The following is a 20,768-nucleotide window of genomic DNA, read 5'->3' on the forward strand; positions in this document are numbered from 1 at the left end:
GAATGGCCGCAGCTATTGCTAATTATGTGTATGAGAGTGATAACTACTTTTAATCAGAAACCATTTTTGTTTATTGTTTTCTTTCCTTTATGTTGTTTTTTATTTTCTCTTTTGTCAGCTTCTTTATTTACCTTCTGTCTTAGGGATGAGTATATGTATGTTAGAGCTCTTCTCCTGTAGATATATACTTCTATGCCTACCCCCGGAATGGGTTTGTGACGTTAATGTGCATTTGCCTCCGCATCTCTATCTTGCTTTTTGTAAGTTGATCCTTGCAATATCTGATTTATTTGATTGACGTATAGATATATATGACATTGACCGCTTGCTGACCAGCCGCCATAGTTTTAGGTCGACTTTTAGGTCAACTCTGTCCTGCGAAATGACATTGCCACAAGGGGAAGCTAATCAGCGGGTCCGGTGGCCGCTATTGCCGCCGGGCTCCCACGATCACTCCCTGTGGAGACAGCATGGCGGTCTGCCATTGTAAACACGTCAGACCACTGTTCTGTCAGTTATGAACACAGGGATCCTCCTATTTAGGAACACAGGTCTCTGTGTTCATGAAGCAAGCCCATCCTCCCACCGTTAGAAAGCACCCCCTAGGGACACATTTAACTCTTTGATCGCCCCTGGTGTTAACCCCTTCCCTGCCGGTGTCATTAGTACAGTAACAGTGCATATTTTTAGCTCTAATTACTGTAGTAATGTCACTGGTCCCCCAAAAGGGAGGATTTTTTTTTATACCAAAATTATGTAGCAGAATACAAATGGACCTGAAATGGTGAAAAAAATTAGATTTTAATTTTTTTTTATTAGGAATGTTATATAGCAGAAAGTAAAAAATATAGTAGTTTTTTTTTTCGGAATCGTCGCTATTTTTTTGTGTATAGTGCAAACAAATAAAAATTGCACAGGTGATAAAATACCACCAAAAGAAAGCTCTATTTGTGGGAAAAAAAGGACATAAATTTTATTAGGGTACATCATCCCACGACCACGCAATTGTCAGTTAAAGCAACGCAGTGCCGTATCGCAAAAAATGGCCTGGTCATTACCGGTTCCAGACCGCCCACCGCATATATACTGTGGCAGGCTGGCCCTCCTGAGCGAACCGACTTAGGGCTACGACGGTAGCGTGCCAGCAGCTAGGGAGCTTCCGCCTCCTCGGCAGCGGGGACTCCGATGCGCGGGGCAGGCGGCTCCGATTGCCGCATGACACCCGCGATCAGTCCCCAATGAGAGAGAAGAACAGTCAGCTGTTGTAAACACAGCTGACTGTTCTTCTCTCTGGAATGATCACAGAGCGCCTGTGATCCTTCTATATAGGATCACAGGTCTCTGTGGTCATTCCATAAGCCCCACCCCCATACAGTTAGAATCATTCCCCTAAGCTCACATTTAACTCATTGATCACCCACAGTGTTAATCCCTTCCCTGCCAGTGTCATTATTACAGTAACAGTGCATACTTTTAGCACTGATTACTGTAGTAATGTCACTGGTCCCCCCAAAAGTGTCAAAAATGTCAGTTAGGGGTCCGATCTCTCCGTTGCAATGTCACAGTCCTGCAAAAAAATTGCAGATCCCCGCCATTACTAGAACAAAAAAAAAACAATCAATAAAAATGACATTTCCCATAGTTAGTAGACGCGATAACTTGTTGTGATTTTTTTTTTTTTTACCAAAAATATGTTGCAGAAAACAAATTGGCCTAAAATGTTAAAAAAATTTGATTTTTTTTTCTGGGAATGTTACATAGCAGAAGTGAAAAAATATGTTTTTTTTTTCCAGAATTGTCGCTTTTTTTGCCTATAGCGCAAAAAATAAAAATCACAGAGGTGATCAAATACCACCAAAAGAAAGCTCTATTTGTGGAAAAAAAAGACATCAATTTCATTTGGGTACAGTGTCGCACGACCGTGCAATTGTCCATTAAAGTAATGCAGTGCCGAATCACAAAATATGGCCTGGTCATTAAGGGGGTAAATACTTCCGGTCCAGAAGTGGTTAAAGTTTATTATTTATCATTATTATTTTTCTCTATGATTTTCATTTAGAAGTAATGGTGATGCCTCCCTTTTCCTGAGGAAGTGGATAGTTTCTGCGATAGTTCCAATTTATATATGTATTCATACATGTTTACACATTGGAGGTTTCTGATAGTGGGGCACATCTCTTCTTTTACAATACAATATGTCCATGTTAAAGTTTTTTTTATGTATTTGTCTATGTAATACAGTTTGTTAATTTTAATTCATTGTCTGGGAATCTATAGGGTACTGATAAAGTCCTTATCTGTCCTCAATTTTCTCTGCACACCCCTGTAAAAAGGCCAGGTTTTTGAGAGGTAAAGAGATCAGATGAAGACAAAAAACTTTTGAATATTGTCCATCTTTAATGTGATCTATGCTCTGTGAAATGTAAATCTTTAAAAGGGGGGGGGGATAAAAAAAAAACTTACTATAATGTGGTTTCACAAATATGCACACCCTTAAGCTTATACTCTGTTGAGGCATATACTTTGCTTTGATTTTATGACCGCATTCACTCTTTTGGGGTAGGAGCCTATTAGCATGGCCCATCTTGCCTTGGGAATCTTTGCCTACTCTTCCTTGCAAAAGTGCTCCAGTGTTAGATTGTGAGGGCATTTCCTGTGCAAAGCCCTCTTGAGGTCATCCCACAGATTATCAATTGGACTCAGGTCTGGACTCTGGCTGGCCATTTCAAAACTTTGATCTTCTTCTGGTAAAGCCATTCTCATCTTCATTTGGGGTATGCTTTGGGTCATTGTCGTGCTGAAAGGTGAAATTCCTCTTCAGCTTTTCAATAGATACCAAAAGATTTTGTGCCACATTTGACTTATATTTGGAACTGTTCCTAAGTGGCATTGTGGATGTGCATTTATCTCCACATTGACTAAAACCCTAGAACCAACTGAAGATAAAAAACATAATGCCGCCACCACCATGCTTTACGGTGGGTATGGTGTTTTTGTGATGTGCAGCGTTAGTTTTGTGCCAAACATACTTTTTGGATTTATTGCCAAAAAGTTCAGTCTTGGTCTTCTCACACCATAACACATTTTCCCACATGCATTTGGGAGAGTTAGTGTAGGTTTTTGCAATTTGTACTGGGCTTGTATGTTTTTCTCAGTAAGAAAAGGCTCTTGTCCCGCCACCCTACCCCACAGCCCAAACATATAAAGGATATGGGAGTTTGTTGTTGTATGTAGTACAGAACCAGTTCTTGCCAGGAATTCCAGCAGCTCTTTGAATGGTACTGTAGGCCTCTTGGTAGCCTTCTGGACCAGTTTTCTTCTTGTCTTTTTTTAACATTTTTGGAGGAATGTCCAGTTCTTGGTAATGTTGTTGTTGTGCCATATTTGCTCCACTCCAGCACCGTCTTCACTGTGCCCCATGGTACTGTATATCTTTTGCCTTGAGAATTTTTGTACCATCTCCTGACTGGTACCTTTCAACCATAACCATAACTTTTGTTGTAAGAGACAACTGAGTAAGGCTCCATTCACACTAGTGCTACTCCAAAGTCACACACTCAAGTCGCACGAAAGTTGCATCAAAGCAGTGCAGGAACCTTTTCAAAGTCACTGTGACTTTAAGTTGCATATATTGGAACTGGTGCCATTGAAATCAACGGACTGTGAGCTGTCATGCAACTTTATGTGTCCAAAGTCGCATTTACAACTTGCACTAGTGTAAACAGCCTCAATGTCAGAAAAATCTTACTAGAATAGCTGAACTTTATATAGGCTTAAACAGAGGGAATTTCACTGATGGAAGGTGTGTACTGACAGCTTTTTCACATTAGTTTCAATGTGATTGGTTAATTTTGAACATCCCGAATTATAGGAGGGTGTTTACACCTATGCAACTGCAATTTTATTTATTTATTTTGCCACGAATTAACAATTTTAGTTTGTTTGTAATTAAATTGTACAGAGTATAGGTCGCATTAAAGGTAAAAAAAAATCAGAAGTAATTTATCTTGGCATCATTTTTAACATTTCAAAAACCTGTGTCGACTTTTTCTTTCCACCATCAACAGGGTCTGTTTCTAGCTTGTCAGTGCAGCATAGCGGTTATGCTGTGCTTGTAGAGGTCTGGTCAATGCACCTTTTATCGTGCCAATAAAATGTAACCAACCCCTTGGAAGTTTACATGTTTTTAATACTATAGAACAATGAATCACAGTGGATTGTATTTAGATTTATTTTTCCAATAGAAACAGACTCTTTTATGTCAAAGAAAAAACAGATCTTTGCAAACTGAGTTACATTAATTACAATTACAAAAACCACACAAAATATCAGATTGCATAAGCATACTCCCCCGGTTCATATGGCAAACCAAAGTCATCACTGATGCAGCCAATACTTTTCTAAAGTCAGATCATTAGCGTTACAGAGATCACCAGCATGTAGACAACTAGTTTCAAGGAACTGTAGTATACAGTATCTCACAAAAGTGAGTACACCCCTCACATTTTTGTAAATATTTTATTATATATTTTCATGTGACAACACTGAAGAAATGACACTTTGCTACAATGTAAAGTATTGAATGTACATCTTGTATAACAGTGTAAATTTGCTGTCCCCTCAAAATAACTCAACAAACAGCCATTAATGCCTAAACCGCTGACAACAAAAGTGAGTACACCCCATGTCCACATTGGCCCGATTAGCTATTTCCCCTCCCTAGTGTCATGTGACTCATTCGTGCTAGAAGGCCTCAGGTGTGAATGGGGGGCAGGTGTGGTAAATTCGTTGTTATCGCTCTCACTTTCTCATACTGGTCAATGAAAATTCAACATGGCACCTCATGGCAAAGAACTCTCTGAGGATCTGAAAAAAAGAATTGTTGCTCTACATAAAGATGACATAGGCTTTAATAAGATTGCCAAGACCCTGAAACTGAGCTGCAGCACGGTAGCCAAGACCATACACCGGTTTAACAGGAGAGGTTCCACTCAGAACAGGCCTCGCCATGGTGGACCAAAGAAGTTAAGTGTACGTGCTCAGCATCATATCCAGAGGTCGTCTTTGGGAAAGAGATGTATGAGTGCTGCCAGCATTGCTTAAGAGGTTGAAGTGGTGAGGGGTCAGCCTGTCAGTGCTCAGACCATACGCTGCACACTGCATCAAATTGATCTGCGTGGCTGTCGTCCCGGAAGAAAGCCTTTCTAAAGATGATGCACAAGAAAGCCTGCAAACAGTATGCTGGAGACAAGCAGGCTAAGGAAATGGATTACTGGAACCATGTCCTGTGGTCTGATGAGACCAAGATAAACTTAATTGGTTCAGATGGTGTCAAGCTTGTGTGACGGCAACCAGGTGAGGAGTACAAAGACAAGTGTGTCTTGCCTACAGTCAAGCATGGTGGTGGGAGTGTCACAGTCTGAGTCTGCATGAGGTGGAGGAGCACAAGGTCTCTAACATCCACCAGCTAGGTGATGTCGTCATGGAGAAGTGGAAGAGGACTCCAGTGACAACCTGTGAAGCTCTGGTGAACTCCATGCCCAAGAGGGTTAAGGCAGTGCTAGAAAATAATGGTGGCCACACAAAATATTGACACTTTGGGCCCAATTTGGACATTTTCACTTAGGGGTGTACTCACTTTTGTTGCCAGCGGTTTAGACATTAATGGCTGTGTGTTGAGTTATTTTGAGGGGACAGCAAATTTACACTGTTATACAAGCTGTACACTCACTACTTTACATTGTAGCAAAGTGTAATTTCTTCAGTGTTGTCACATGAAAACATATAATAAAATATTTACAAAAATGTGAGGGGTGTACTAACTTTTGTGAGATACTGTATATACACATGTATTTGAAGGACCCAACTTCTGGTCATTCTGTATTGTGTCATATTCTACACCATGATGACAAAAAAACACTCCAAGCAAGAAAGTTGATTGAAAACCACAAGTCAGGGCCTGGAAACGAGAACATTTCCAAGTTACGGACTGGACATGTGCTGAACGGAAAAATTATTTTTATTTCGGATAGATTAGTTATGTAACTAATTTTTAGTTTCAGAATGTGCTCAGTTTGGTTTTGGAATTCGTTTAGTTTAGTTGTCGTTAAATTTCGTTTAGTTTATCAAACAATTTTTTAACAAATTCTACATTTTCGGAAAGATTCAAATTCGGATTGGTTGAAAAACGATCGACCAATTTGAATTCTGCGTGAAGAATAGCTGGTTGTTAAGCAGCAGGACGGGAAGACAGGCACTACATCCTTAACAACTGATTACGCTTCAGCTGGCAGCGGCAATATAAAATTCAGGAAAAAAAAAACAGCATGCCCCCCCACCCCCCACCCCCCCAATCCATACTAGGCTCTTCAGGTCTAGTATGGATTCTAAGGGGAACCTCACGCCAACATAAAAATGGCAAGGGGTCCCCCCCAAAATCAGACCCTTATCCAAGCAAGCAGCCTGGCAGGCCAGAAAAGGGGGGGAACAAGCAAGCGCCCCCCCCCCCTGAACCATACAAGGACACATGCCTTCCCCACTCCAAAGCACCATGCTGCTCTTCCCCACAACCCTGGGCTGTGGTTGTGGGGGGTCTATTCATGAAAAAAGTATAAAAAGTGAGTTTTTTGGCAATTCCTTTATTAAAAATAAAAAACAATGTCCCTGGATGTAGATCCATCGTCAATCACCTTTCAGCAGATGACTCCACTCCCTTGTGACATGCTGGGTCAGTGACGTCACAAGGAGGTGGGGCCAGCAGGTGACATCACCAGGTGGCTCTGCCTCTTACCTATTTAACCACTTTTGGACCAGAAGGATTTATCCCCCTTAATGACCAGGCTGTTTTTTGAGATACGGTACTGCATTATTTTAACGGACAAGTGCACGGTCGTGCGACACTGTACCTAAATAAAATTAATTTCCTTTTTTTCCCACAAATAGAGCTTTCTTTTGGTGGCATTTGATCACCTGTGCGATTTTTATTTTTTGCGCTATAAACAAAAAAATAGCGACAATTCTGAAAAAAAAAAACTATATTTTTCACATTCTGCTATATAACATTCCCATAAAAAAATTATTAAAAATCAAAACATTTTAGGTCAATTTGTTTTCTGCTACATAAGTTTGGTAAAAAAAAAAAAGTGTAGTTTGATTGGTTTGACCAAAAGTTCTCACGTCTACCAACTACGGGAAAGGTTTATGTCATTTTTATTGTTTTTTTTTTTCACTAGTAATGGTGGCGATCTGCGATTTTTAGCGGACTGTGACGTTGCGGCGGACAGATCGGACTCCTAACTGACATTTTTTTACACTTTTGGGAGGACCAGTGACATTACTACAGTAATCAGAGCTAAAAATATGCACTGTTACTGTAATAATGCCATTGGCAGGGAAGGGGTTAACACAGTGGGTGATCAGGGGTTAAATTTAAGCCTAGGGGAGTGATTATAACTGTGGGGGGGGGGGGGTGGGCTTTTGAAATGATCACAGAGACCTGTGATCCTATATAGCGCTCTGTTATCATTCCAGAGAGAAGAACGGTCAGCTGTGTTTACAACAGCTGAGCGTTCTTCTCTGTCAGCAGGGAGCGATCGCGGATTGGTGGCAGCAATCGGAGCCGCCAGCCCCGTGCATCGGAGTTCCTGCTGCTGAGTGGGGGCAGGAGCGCTCCGCCGCCAGTGCGCGCTCGCCCCCTAGCTGCAGGTGCACGACCGACATAGGGCTACGTCGCGCAGGAGGGCCAGCCTGTGCAGTATATCTGCAGCGGCGGTCCTTAAGTGGTTAAGAAGTGTCATCCGGCAGAGTAGACAATGTACCCCATACTCATTCACATAGAGGGGGGCAGGATCTGGGGGCCCCCTTGTTAAAATGGGTTTCCAGATTCCGATTAGCCTCCTGCCCGCAGACCCCCACAACCACAGCCCACGGTTGTCGGGAAGAGGCCTTTGCCCCCATCAACATGGGGACAAGGTGCTTTAGGGTGGGGGAGAAGAGCCCCCCCACCCCAAATCACTCCCCCATGTTGTGGCCATGGGGCCTGGTATGGTTTAGGAGAAGAAGCATTCACTTGTCTCCCCCTTTTTTTAACTGCCGGGTTGCTTAAGGGTCTGGTATGGATTTTGGGGGAGATCCCACGGCGTTTTAACTTTAAATTTTGGGGTGGAGTTCCCTTTAATAGCCATGACAACCCCCACACCGTTTTTTTAAACATTTTTTTATTGCCAGCATTGTTTTGTTTACATTTCAGCTGCCAGTTTTTCACAAAAAATTTGAATCGGTCGATCATTTTTCGACTGATTCGAATTCTAATCATTCTGAAAATTTGGAATTTGTTAGAAAACAAATAATTAAAACAAATTTTAATGAAATTTGTTACTATTTATTACTATTTCATTTGGAGATTTGGATACATCCATGTCTCTGAATAACCAAAAATGTGTCTGAATTTGGATTCTGACCAAAAAGAATTGCACATGCCTATTACAGATTATGTTTGGAGAACAGTTTAATCAGAAATGGTAAGAATATGGAATAGCTGTAAATCTGCAAAGAACAGGCCATTCATCAACAGTGAGTGACTGCGCAAGAAGAAACTAGCCAGAGAGGCCCCCAAGAGACCTACAACCACTCTGAAGGAGTTACACGCTTTAGGGGCTGAGATTGGTAAGACTAAGCAAACACAACTGTTGGCTGTGTGTTTCACAAGTAATATCTAGTATTCGTGGGAGAGTGGCAAAAAAACCCAATGTTAAATAAAACAAATTTTACCCATAGTTTACCAGAAACCACAAAAAGACTCTGAAGTCAGCTGCGAGAAGATGTTCTGGTCTTATGAGACCAATATTGAGCTTTGTGGCCAATAAACTAAGCCAAACACTGTACATCATCATTACATGATACCCACTGGGAAGCATAGTGATGGAAACATGCTGTAAGGATACTTCTGTATGAAACCTATTTTTTGGGGCTGGAAGGTTGAAGGAAGGCCACAAAATTCAGTGAAATCTTTAAGGAAAGCATGATGCAGTCTACAAGGAACCTGGGCCTCAGAAGAAGGTTTGTCTTTCATAAAGAAATTGGCACCAAGAGTAAAACTACAAAATAATGGCTTAAAAAACAATGTAAATATCCAGGAAGGAGTCAAATCCTAATCTCAATCCAGTAGAGAATGGGTAGCTGGACTTCCATTTTCTCATAATACCCATGCAACCTGACCAGTCTTGTATGGAGAAATGGTAAACTATTGCTGTGTCCAGATTTGCAAACAAACAACGACCTATGAAAGCAGACTCAAGACTGTTATAGCTACCAGAGGTACATTTAGTAAATACTGACCTGAAGAGGGTATATACTGTAATTATGCAGTTAGTTATTTTGTGGTTTCTTGTTGTAATTAGTTTAAGAGTCGGTTCACACTGGGGCGACACGACTCTGCACGACTTCGGGAGGCGACTTGTCAGTCCCGTGCACCACGACTTCAGAGCGACTTGCAGGGACTTCACATAATTGAAGTCTATGCAAGTCGCTCCGAGGTCGCCCCGAAATAGTACAGGACCCTTTTTCTAAGTCGGGGCCACTTGTGTCGCTCCTATTAGAACGGGTCCTGTAGCGGTCAATGGACCGCGAGGGAGCGCGACTTGTAAGGCTGACAAGTCGCCTGACAAGTCGTGCTAATGTGAACCGAGTCTAAATCACCATGCAGAAAATGTTTTTTTACTTTAATAAGAAATAGACAATTTCTCAATTTCTCAAATAACAAAGTTATATCCACTGTGATTTAAAGTTCTATGAAAATTGAACATGACCTTTTAATGGGCAATGTTATGTACAGTATATGTTTTTTTTTTAGCATCAATTTATCATCAAAGTGATTGCAGTGAAACCCAGGAAAACTACAGATAAACATATTTTAAAATATTAAAGGTACAGTAAGAGTTAGGCAGCCCTTAGATGAGTCAGTGAGTGAGTAAATACCGACAGAGAGATTGAACAGAAGTTGATTGGTAGATTAACTTCTGTACAACCTGCCAGCCCATACATAGACTGAATTTCGGCCAATCTGGCTGACTTGGCCAAATTTTGATCCATGTATGGCTCGCTTAAGGCCCCATTCACACCTTTGCCATTTGACATCAATTATATAATGCACACAAATGCATGTGCACAGCTTTGCAATTCTTTTTAATGGTGCTTCTAAACACTGTGTTGATGTATAGCGACAGGTACATTTTTTGCACACAGTAGGCACTATTGATGGCATTGGCAGCACATGAAAATGTGTGTAACATAAAAAAATGCATTAAGGCATGAATTAAAAACGTGTATAAAAATGTAAAAAAAAACTGCACATGGTAAGGCGTGAACCCAGCCTTAAAATAAACTGAAACCTAGGCAATTCAAACTAGAAAATGAAGATAAAGATCTTAATCAGACATTAACTTTATTGAAAAATTCATGTCAAATTCAATATTAGATTCAGAGGTACAGGCTGCTGAGTTTATACGTAAATCTGGTCCTTTTTCCTCTAAAGATTTAGCTTAGCCTTTGCCCCTTCATTTTACTTTCTTTTGGTCACAGGGGCTGCTCTTCCTAAGAATGGGAAATAGGTAGGTTCAGGATATGGGTGCAGGAGGGTGAAGTTCAGTTTACAGAAAAAAAAGAATGAGAAGATTTATATATAAATCCAGCAGTGTCATCACTAGAAGGAACTGATTGTTTTGACATGCCATTTTGACTTGACATGTCTGCTGTTCCAGTTTTTCATTATATGCTTAGTTTGAATTGCCTGGGTTTTTGACAGATTAATCTAAACATTAAAATAAAAAGTCAAAATGTTTGCTCTATGAAAATACACTATAGTTTCGTGCTACAAATAGTGTTTCTCGACTTTAATGTTTTTTTGCCCTTTTATTACACTAGAAATGTTACCAATAACTCTCTGGCATGTGCCAATTTGTCTTGAGTAAACCACAAATTGCTTATGCTTTTATAATATATATTATTAGTCCAAGCTTTTTTTAAAGGATTAAATATGTATTTAACTTTCAAATCCATACGCTGAGTTTACTTTGACAAGTAGGAGCGCCCCTTGAACCTGTCAACAGCACCCCTGGAGGTACATGTACCGCATACTGAGAACTACTGCTGGTAAAAAAGACAGTCTGTCTCAATGAATCATACACTGTGAGTGCTCAGAGTATTTAAACATCCAACTGCAGATTTCTTTTTTCCTGAAGACAAAAGATGCAAGCATTTTCATGGTGCAATTCACGGAAAGCCCCTATGTATTTATTTTTTTAGACTGGCTTTTCCAGTCTCCTGTTTGCCCTTTTAGACTGCCAATCTACTAATCAGAGCATGTTGGATGATCTATTAGAGCCAGTAAAGAAGCCTTTCTCTGCAGCACCAGAAGACAAGAATAGACATCAACTAGCCCAAGAGACCTTAATAGAACAGGAAGCTATTACTTTAAGGTCACTATGTACACAGGGAACCTGAAGCTCAATTGCTCTAAAATCACCTATATCATGCTATAGTCTCTTATAGTCTCAGCCTTAGGTGGCTGTCAGCTGAGATCCAGCAAGTCTTTTCAAATGATACTTAATGATATCCTTATTCTCCGAAAATAATATATACACATCAACTACTTAATCTGTAACCTGTAATCTATTTTTTATTAAATCTTTTCTTACTGTTTTTGTGCCTCTATGAGCTCATAAAATTCTCTTTTTCCCTCTTACTTACATTTGTCCATAGAGCCTCTGTCCATCTCAGGAGCCTGTAGGAGATGGTGGCTACATTCCTACATACAGTGGGACTATAGGGAAATAATTTAGCTACCCTGTAACAGGCTGTCAGATCACAGCAACAAAAAAGAGGAATTTGGAGCTCTAGAGGAGGCTGAGTGCATTAGAATGTACATTTTGGACATAGGAATATACACTTGAATAGAATAAAAAACAAACAGTTTAGCTTCACTTTAAAGAGCTTTGTGAAGTTATATCGGAAGGGACTGAAGGTAATGTGTTCATTACATTGCCGTTCCCATAGCTAACTGCATTCAGTCTCTGAACAGTATTTGAATGGATTTAGTTGCTGCAGCAGGAATCTATGAGACAAATTCCATCACATGTCACAAAGGAACTGAAAGCAGTGAACATAACTGCTGCACACACATCAGGCCTTTTAGAGAGATGCATCATAAAAAGGATAGCATAGTGATAAGTGTAGTTGACTTATTATATGTACCTTTTGGCAATCCTTTCCAATGATATTTCTTAAAGTACTCTTAGCTGGCCACAAACGTTACAATCTGACAAAAAAAAAACTTTTTAATTTGTATCCAGGCAGGCCTATGAACTACATGTTGGTAGATTTAACAGAGATTGTGCAACCTGACTAACAAATATAGTCAGTTTTCAGAAAGACCATATTTCAACAGACCAGCTGGGACAGAGGCTTTTGGAGGTGACTAGGGGCAAGCCTTCTACCCACTGATTGTGGCCCATGGAGGATACTAGAGATTTTGTCTGTTCCTTCCAGTCTTAGCATTGTAGAGAACTCAGTTCAGCCTTTGATCCCATGAAGAGAGCAGATCATTCTCTAATTATGGAAAAAAACATGATGAATGCTGAGAGCGAGGTTTGGATTCCTGCTATGAATAAGGACAATAAAGCGTCCCTCTTTGAGTGGATGGTAAGGTGTCATAATAATCTTGTACAGGTTAATGGTCAGAGAAAAATGATGGCCCTCCTGCAGACTGAGTTGAAGAAGCGCCTCCACTTGGGACAGAAATATTTATCAACAATACCCCTCAAGAAATCTTTGAAATTAGCTTATTTCCACTTTTCCAGACTGCTGGAACATTGTATGATTGTATTATGATGACTTGTCTACTGGAGAGATTATACAAAGCCAAACACCTGAAGACAGCATGTGTGTGTTTTGTGTATTCAGGGCTGTAGGCTGGTGCCGACCAGTCTGGGTGGGCTCTAGGGATGGGCTGAACACCCCCCTGTTCGGTTTGCAACAGAACATCAGCATGGATTCATGAAAAATCGTTCTTGCCAAACCAATCTATTAACCTTCTACGATGAAGTGAGCTGCCACCTAGATAAAGGAAAGCCTGTGGATGTGGTGTATCTGGACTTTGCAAAGGCCTTTGACACCGTTCCCCACAAACGTTTACTGTACAAACTAAGGAATGTAGGTATGGACCATAAGGTGAGTACCTGGATAGAGAACTTGCTCCAGGGGAGAGTCCAGAGGGTGATGATTAATGGGGAGTACTTGGATTGGGCGGGTGTGGAAAGTGGGGTCCCCCAGGGTTCTGTCCTGGGACCAATCCTGTTTAATTTATTCATAAATGATCTAGAGGAGGGGATATCTAGTACAATCTCAGTATTTGCGGATGATACTAAACTAAGCTTGCCAATATCTTCTATGCAGGATGTGGAAACCTTACAAGCGGACCTGAACAAAATAACGGGGTGGGCAACTACATGGCAGATGAGGTTTAATGTTGAAAAATGTAAAGTAATGCACTTGGGGGCCAGAAACCAGAAAGCAAGCTACTCACTAGGGGGGGAACCTCTGGGTGAGTCTAGGATGGAAAACGACTTGGGGGTACTGGTAGACAACAGGCTTGGCAGTGGCATGCAATGCCAAGCCGCTGCAAGCAAAGCCAACAGTATACTGGCATGTATAAAAAAGGGGATTCACTCCAGAAATTAAGATTATTCTTCCACTCTACAAGACTCTGGTTTGGCCACATCTGGAGTATGCTGTCCAGTTCTGGGCACCGGTCCTCAGCAAGGATGTGCTGGAACTGGAGAGAGTCCAGAGAAGGGCAACAAAAATAATTAGGGGAATGGAGGACATCAGCTATGAGGAAAGACTACAAGCACTGAACTTATTCTCTCTGGAGAAGAGACGATTGAGGGGGGATATGATATCAATGTACAAATACTGTACTGGCGACCCTAGCATAAGGAACAAACTATTCAGAGAAAGGAGATACAATAAGACACGTGGCCACTCACTAAAACTAGAGGAAAGGCGATTTAACCTTAAAATGCGTAAGGGGTTCTTCACTGTAAGAGCGGTAAGGATGTGGAATTCTCTTCCACAAGCAGTCGTATCAGCAGGGAGCATTGATAGTTTCAAAAAACTATTAGATGGGCACCTTAGAGACCACAAAATACAGGGGTATACAATGTATGGTTAAAAGCAAACACACACACATCATAGGTTGAACTGGATGGACTGGTGTCTTTTTTCAACCTCACTAACTATGTAACTATCTCGAACAGGAAAAAGTTCTAGCGAACATGTAAACTCCATTAAATTCTATGGGACACGAACATAAAAAAACAAAAGTCCTCATTTTAGAGGCTTATATGCAAGTTATTGCCATGAAAAAGTGTATGGAGACATGAGTACTGCCCTGGGGGACATGTATAAATGCAAAAAAATTTTTTAAAAAGATTGTTTTTAAAGAAGCAGTGATTTTAATGATGCTTAGAGTGCAACAATAAAAATGAAAAAATCCTTTAAATATTCCCTTAATGTGCCTGTAAAGTGGCGCATCTGTACGATGTATGGAGCCTGCTGCAGCAAAACTGAGATATTTTTCACATTTTTTTATATGAAATTCCCCCCAAAAAAATGTAAAAATCTAAATTTTTTAACATTTTCGGCCAATTTGTTTTATGCTACATATGTTTGGTAAAAAAAATCGCAAAAAGCGTATTTTTATTGGTTTGCGCAAAAGTTATCGCGTTTACTAACAAAGGGAAAGATTTTTGTCATTTTTGTTGTTTTTTTTTAACGCGTAATGGCGGCGATCTGCGATTTTTTTTGTGGTACTGCGACATTGGGGCGGACAGATCGGACCCTTGACTGACATTTTTGACACTTTTGGGGTTACCAGTGACATTTCTACAGTAATCAGTGCTATATATATGCACTGTTACTGTAAAAATACACTGGTAGCGAAGGGGTTAACTTTATTTGAGAGGGAGGGGCTGTGTGTGTCCCTAGGGGCGTGATTCTTACTGTGATTGGCTGTGACTTGAGGTGTAAGGACACTGATCAACGGTTCTACATACTAGAACCGTGTGATCAGTGTTTTTACGCCGAGGAGAATGACAGGTGGCTTGTTTACACAAGCCGCCTGACTTTCTCCCTCTCCCCTGACGATCGCCGAGTGGCCGGCGGACATCGGGTCCGCCGGTCACACGCGCGGGTGGGTCCATGACCGCGCGGGAGCGGGAGCGCGCCTCCGGCGGCGCGCGCTCGCTCGCTCCCCAGACCCTCCCAGGCTAGTGACATTAATTAACATCACTCTGCCTGTGAGGGGCTGACCGCCACAGTAAATTTACTTGCGGCGGTCGGCAAGCGGTTAACATTGGTGTCTATGGGAAATCTTGATCAGCTTAACATGGCACTGCTTATGAACCATAAGTGACAGAGACACCAAACTTAGGGAGCACCAAGAGGGGACCCAGGACTACAATATATCCACACATTTTAAAAGTGGGGTATGCCTGTACACTACACTGACTGCACTAAACTGTCTGAACACACTATCCACTAACTACCTGCCTAATCTCTATTGTCACACACTATACAAGGCTGCCCTGTAAGCAGCAGCCTTATATAATGTGGGGTGTGGACTTAGCCCCTGAGCCATGATTGGCCAAAGGCACTCTGCCTTTGGCCAATCATTGCTCTCACTGTACATTGTGCGGTGATTGGCCAAAGCATACAGGTCAGGTGCATGCTTTGGCCAATCATCAGCAATCAATGCACTGCAAGAGTGCAGTGCATTATGGGGAGCTCATCGGCGGGCAAACTTCCCGTTGAGCGCCCCATTTGTTCGTGTTTTCAGCATTTATGGTAGCTGTTCCTATGTTAATTATATTATTGTTTACAGTTTGCATTATTGCTTACAGTTTGCATGGTTAGGGTCACGTTAGGGTAATGTGATCAGTGTTTATGGTAGCTGTTCCTATGTTAATTATATTATTGTTTACAGTTTACATTATTGTTTACAGTTTGCATTGTTAGGGTAATGTGATCAGGCTCTACCTGATCTTGTGTGCTATATATTCTGTGCGAATTTTCAATAAAGAGAGTTCCAGTTTGCACCTAAGCTAGTGTTGTCTAGTTCTTAGGTGCTCGGCTATACCACCTGGTTCCTGGTCCCAGACTGGAGGAAGTTGTACCTTGAAAGTAGCACTCATGCTGAGTGTTGGACAGTCCCTCACACATGTATTCAAATGTTCACATGAAATATAACAAATCTGAGCACCCCTTGTGTTAATCTGGCAGTGGAGTGGTGCTCACTAAAAAATATTACGTTTTTTACATTTTATTACTAATCCAAGTAGTGGGATCAGAAAATAGAAAAGTGTTCAGGTAGCCTTGAAATACTTATAAAATCTTCTGTACTTAAAGTGGGTGTAAACCCACTTTAAAGACTTTTACCTATAGGTAAGCCTATATTAAAGCTTACCTATAGGTGCTATAAATGTCTCCTAAACATGCACCGTTTAGGAGATATTTACAGTGAATGCAGCCAATTATGTCATCGGTGCATGCGCTCTGAAGGAATGGCCACCTGTGCCGTTCCTTCAGAGCCCTGTGCCGTGAACGGTGACTCCCGCGCGCATGCGTGGGAGTGATGTAATCGCGCCTCCGGCCAATCAGATGGCCGGAGAACGCGAACCAGGAAGTAGGACGGCCGAACATGTTGGCCGCCCTGTCGCTGAGCAGGCGGCACTGCGGGGGCTTAGTTTTTAGGTAAGTACTTCATAATGAGCTAGTATGCGATGCATACTAGCTCATTATGCCTTTGTCTTTACAGGGTTTTTTTTTTTTTCATTTTTTTCAGAGGGTTTACTTCCTCTTTAAGAAATGGGGTTTTTGACTTAGGTATTCTCTGTTACACATTTTGCTGTATAGTCTGATAGTTGGTAACTTAAGTAATACATTGCAGTGACTAATAATGTCAAGAAGGAAAGTGTAAAGTTATAGTCACAATAAAACTTAGCTATCTCATTGATTTATTTACTTATTATAGAAAACACATATACATATCTAAGCAACAGCAACTTATCTTACCAGCTCAACGCGCCCAAATCCTCCGGTCCCAAGTGTGGTGATAACATCCAAGTAACGGAAAGGGGAAGTGCTGGAGAACCTGGATACCAACTCTCTGAGCTGGTTGACCTCAGAGTTATCTCGGGAAACTGAATGATGAAGGCTCTTTTTCCTGCAAGAGAAAAATCTATTTCAAGTTAGAATAATTCCTATTTAAAAAACTAGACAAGACATTTATCTTTCTACAAAGATAATGTCATTTCTATCTACAGTTTTACAGCAGGAATTGTTTTAAGTTTTAAATAATATTTGATAATTTGCAGCATATAAATCTGGAAGCATATAAACTAAAGCGATTCTTTAAGCTCTTACATATATTGTATGTCAGTGATTCTCAAACTGTGTGCTGTGGGTGATTTGCAGGTGTGCCGTGGGAGTTTTGAAAAATATTTTGGTGAGCCGTCAGCAAAGACTGTAACAGCGGTCAGATCCACGGGGCCAGGGTGGGAGGACTGGAAGGAAATGACACAACGCATTTCAGAGCATGCGCGGTAGTTCATAGAGAGGCAGCATAACTCCTTTCTCAAGCTCTCTGAGAGTGCGAGCCCTGTACCCACTTCACCAGCACCACAGAAGCCCCTTCTATTTATGATGTGCCTGTATACTTCCTCTCTTATGTGAGTGGATATCTGTTGATTCTTTTAATAAATGCTGTGAGATACTACACTTAGACTTAGAGGCGCCTGTCCCTTTTCTCTTTTGTCTACACTACAGTGTAAACTTAGAAGTAGGGGTGGACTCTGTGTTCGATTCGAACGCAAGTTCAAGTTGAACATCAGATGTTCGTGTGTTTGCTGAACATACAAACAAATGGGGTGTTCCGCAGGAAGTTTGCCAGCCAATGAGCGCCCTATAATGCACTGCACTCTTGCAGAGTTCCTTTGGCAACTCATGGCCCAGGGGCTAAGTCCATGCCCCACACTATATAAGGCTGCTGCTTACATGGCAGCCGTGTATAGTGTGTGAGAAAAATATATTGGGTGCGCTGATAGATGTTGAAGCTGCTATCAGAATCCTGTGCCTATAGTGGAAATATGTATAACTTTCAAATCAATATGGTGTGCTAAAACTGAAAAAATTTAGCCAAATGCAAAAACAAATGTGATGTAACTTTACAACATGGTGCAAAATGCAACAGTGAATAAAGTGGTGAATAAAATAGATATGAGAATTTGCAGAAACAAAAAGTCCAATAAAGTTCACAATCTTCCACCGTGTTTCTTCCAAAATGTGTATTATTTTCAAAGTGTGAAAAATCAAACAAGTGCTGTTCAAAGAATATGTACGAATCCCACCACCTTGAGGATTTCCTTCTTACCCGGCGGATAAAGGTAAGGTGCAAAATTGATTCCACAATGTCACGTGACGTCAGAAGGGGCGGTGCCACCAAGTGACATAGTTGGATGGCCCTGCCCCTTGCCTATAAAATAATTGTCAAAGTAGAAGATCGGGCAAACGGCGGGAAGCATTTTTTTTATTTTTTTCTATTTTTCGGGTCCGGCGGGCATCGTGATTGACAATGGATTTACATTGAGGGACACTATTTTTTTTTTTTAAATAAAGTACTTGTCAAAAACTGTTTTCTGTGGTTTTTACTTTTTTGGTGAATGGGTAGGGGTACGATATACCAGTTAAGCATCCACATGGGGGTGCCAGGATCGCGGGGCTCCCTTGTTAAAGGGGGCTTCAAGATTCTGATAAGTCCCCCCCCCCACAGACCCCTACAACCACAGCCCAGGGTTGTCGGCCCTTGTCCCCCATCAGAGGCCCCCCCTGCCCAAAAGCACCCACCCCCCTATGTTGAGGGCATGTGGCCTAGTATGGTTCAGGAGGGGGGGCGCTCGCTTGTCCTCCCCCTCTCCTGACCTGCCAGGCTGCATGCTCGGATAAGGCTCTGGTATGGATTTGGGGGGGGGACCCCACACTGTTTTTTTTTTAATTTTGGCGTGGTGTTTTTTAAATTTTTTTTATCAAATTTTTTTTTTATTATTTCACTTTAAGCATCATTAGTGAAAGTCACTGCTCCTTTAAAAACAATAATTTAAAAAAAATATTTTTGCATTGATGCATGTCCCCCAGGGCAGTATGTGGGTCCCCATATACTTTTTATGGCAAGCCTTTAAAATTAGGACTTTTGAATTTTCATGTTCGTGTCATATAGACTTTAATGGAGTTTGCATGTTCGCTAGAATTTTTTCCCTGTTCGAGATGTTCTGGTGCGAACCGAACAGAGTATTGTGCGGCCCATCTCTACTTAGGAGTCTGCTTCAACACTTGGGCTGGCAGACCAGGTGGATTCACTCTTTTTTTCCCACCTTATGAACTTTTAAGAACTGGTTACAAAAATAGACTTTAGCCACAATTAAAGTGATTGTAAAGTCTTGTTTTTTTTTTTTTTTTTTTTTTTTTAAATAACAACTATGTTATACTTACCTCCTCTGTACAGTTGGTTTTGCAAAGAGAAGCCCAGTCCCTCCTCTTCTCGTGTCCCTTGTTCCTGCTCCTGGCCCCTCCCTCCTGTCGAGTGCCCCCACAGCACATAGCTTGCTAGGAGGACACCCAAGCCAAGCTGCAGCTCCGTGAGTCCATTCAGACACAGAGCTGCCAATCGGCCCCACCCCCTCTATCTCCTGATTGGCTCACTGACTTTGTTGGACAGCCATGGGAGCCAATGGTGCCATGGTTGTATCTCAGCCAATCAGGTAGGAGAGTCCCAGGACGGCTGAGGGACTCTTGGACATCGCTGGAAAGAGAGAGACCACAGGTAAGTATTAAGGGGTACTGGGGGGGGTTTACACACAGAAGGCTTTTTATTGTAATGCATAGAATGCATTACGATGAAAACCTTCTGACTTTACAACTCCTTTAAATGCCACACATCCATTGACACAGTGCATTTTTCTCCTCTTTATTTGCTCTAATTATAATAACTGTCTGAGTTTGTTCAAAAATTGTTAAATCTTTTCAGGTGTGCCATGAAAATTTTTAGATCTTTTTGATGCGCCAAAAAACAAAAAAGTTTGAGAAACACTGTTCTATGTGATGAAAAAATGCGTTAACTCTTTGCCATGTATAGTTAAATCTTTTCAGGTGTGCCATGAAAATTTTTAGATCTTTTTGATGCGCCACAAAACAAAAAAGTTTGAGAAACACTGTTCTATGTGATGAAAAAATGCGTTAACTCTTTGCCATGTATTGTGCAAGTGATTTTTTGAAAGCACAAAAAGCCTGTAAATGCAACATGCTGCAATGTGTTGGTTAGAACCAGGCCATCTATAACTAATGCATTTTTTTTATTGTTCATGTATCTAGCCTGTGTTGTAAATCCAAGCAAAATGCTTGTAAACGCTTCCAGTGTGAAAAAACCCTAACTTTTAGCAAAGTATTGTGTAACACATAAAACACAGTTGATCGGTTTCTTCTCATGTAACTGTAGTAAGCAGCCACATTTCCTAAGCAGCATATATGTGTTGGTACTGCTAACTGCAAATGCATGTAATAGCAGAAAGTTTCTAAATTTAGGGTGGCTCAAAGCAAAATGTGTTCATAATCCAGATTTTTCAGACTGGTAATGTGGGGATTGAGTAATGTGGCATCTCTTT

At 41.2% G+C, this 20,768-nt stretch overlaps 1 protein-coding gene across 2 annotated transcripts in view; it reads right to left on the reverse strand.

Moving 5' to 3' along the window:
* LOC309563143 (cGMP-dependent protein kinase 2-like) overlaps window positions 1–20,768 on the reverse strand; it is a 254,121-nt gene that overhangs the window by 86,817 nt on the left and 146,536 nt on the right. The window contains exon 11 of one of the 2 annotated variants that reach the window (XM_082267470.1): window positions 17,128–17,278. In XM_082267470.1, the coding sequence (XP_082123596.1) occupies window positions 17,128–17,278 (151 nt within the window). Of the gene's footprint in view, window positions 1–17,127; window positions 17,294–20,768 lie in introns of both variants that reach the window. The other variant, XM_082267469.1, reaches the window with a different exon arrangement.

Source organism: Pelophylax lessonae (assembly GCF_965119305.1).
Source record: "Pelophylax lessonae genome assembly, chromosome: 9".
NCBI lineage: Eukaryota > Metazoa > Chordata > Amphibia > Anura > Ranidae > Pelophylax > Pelophylax lessonae.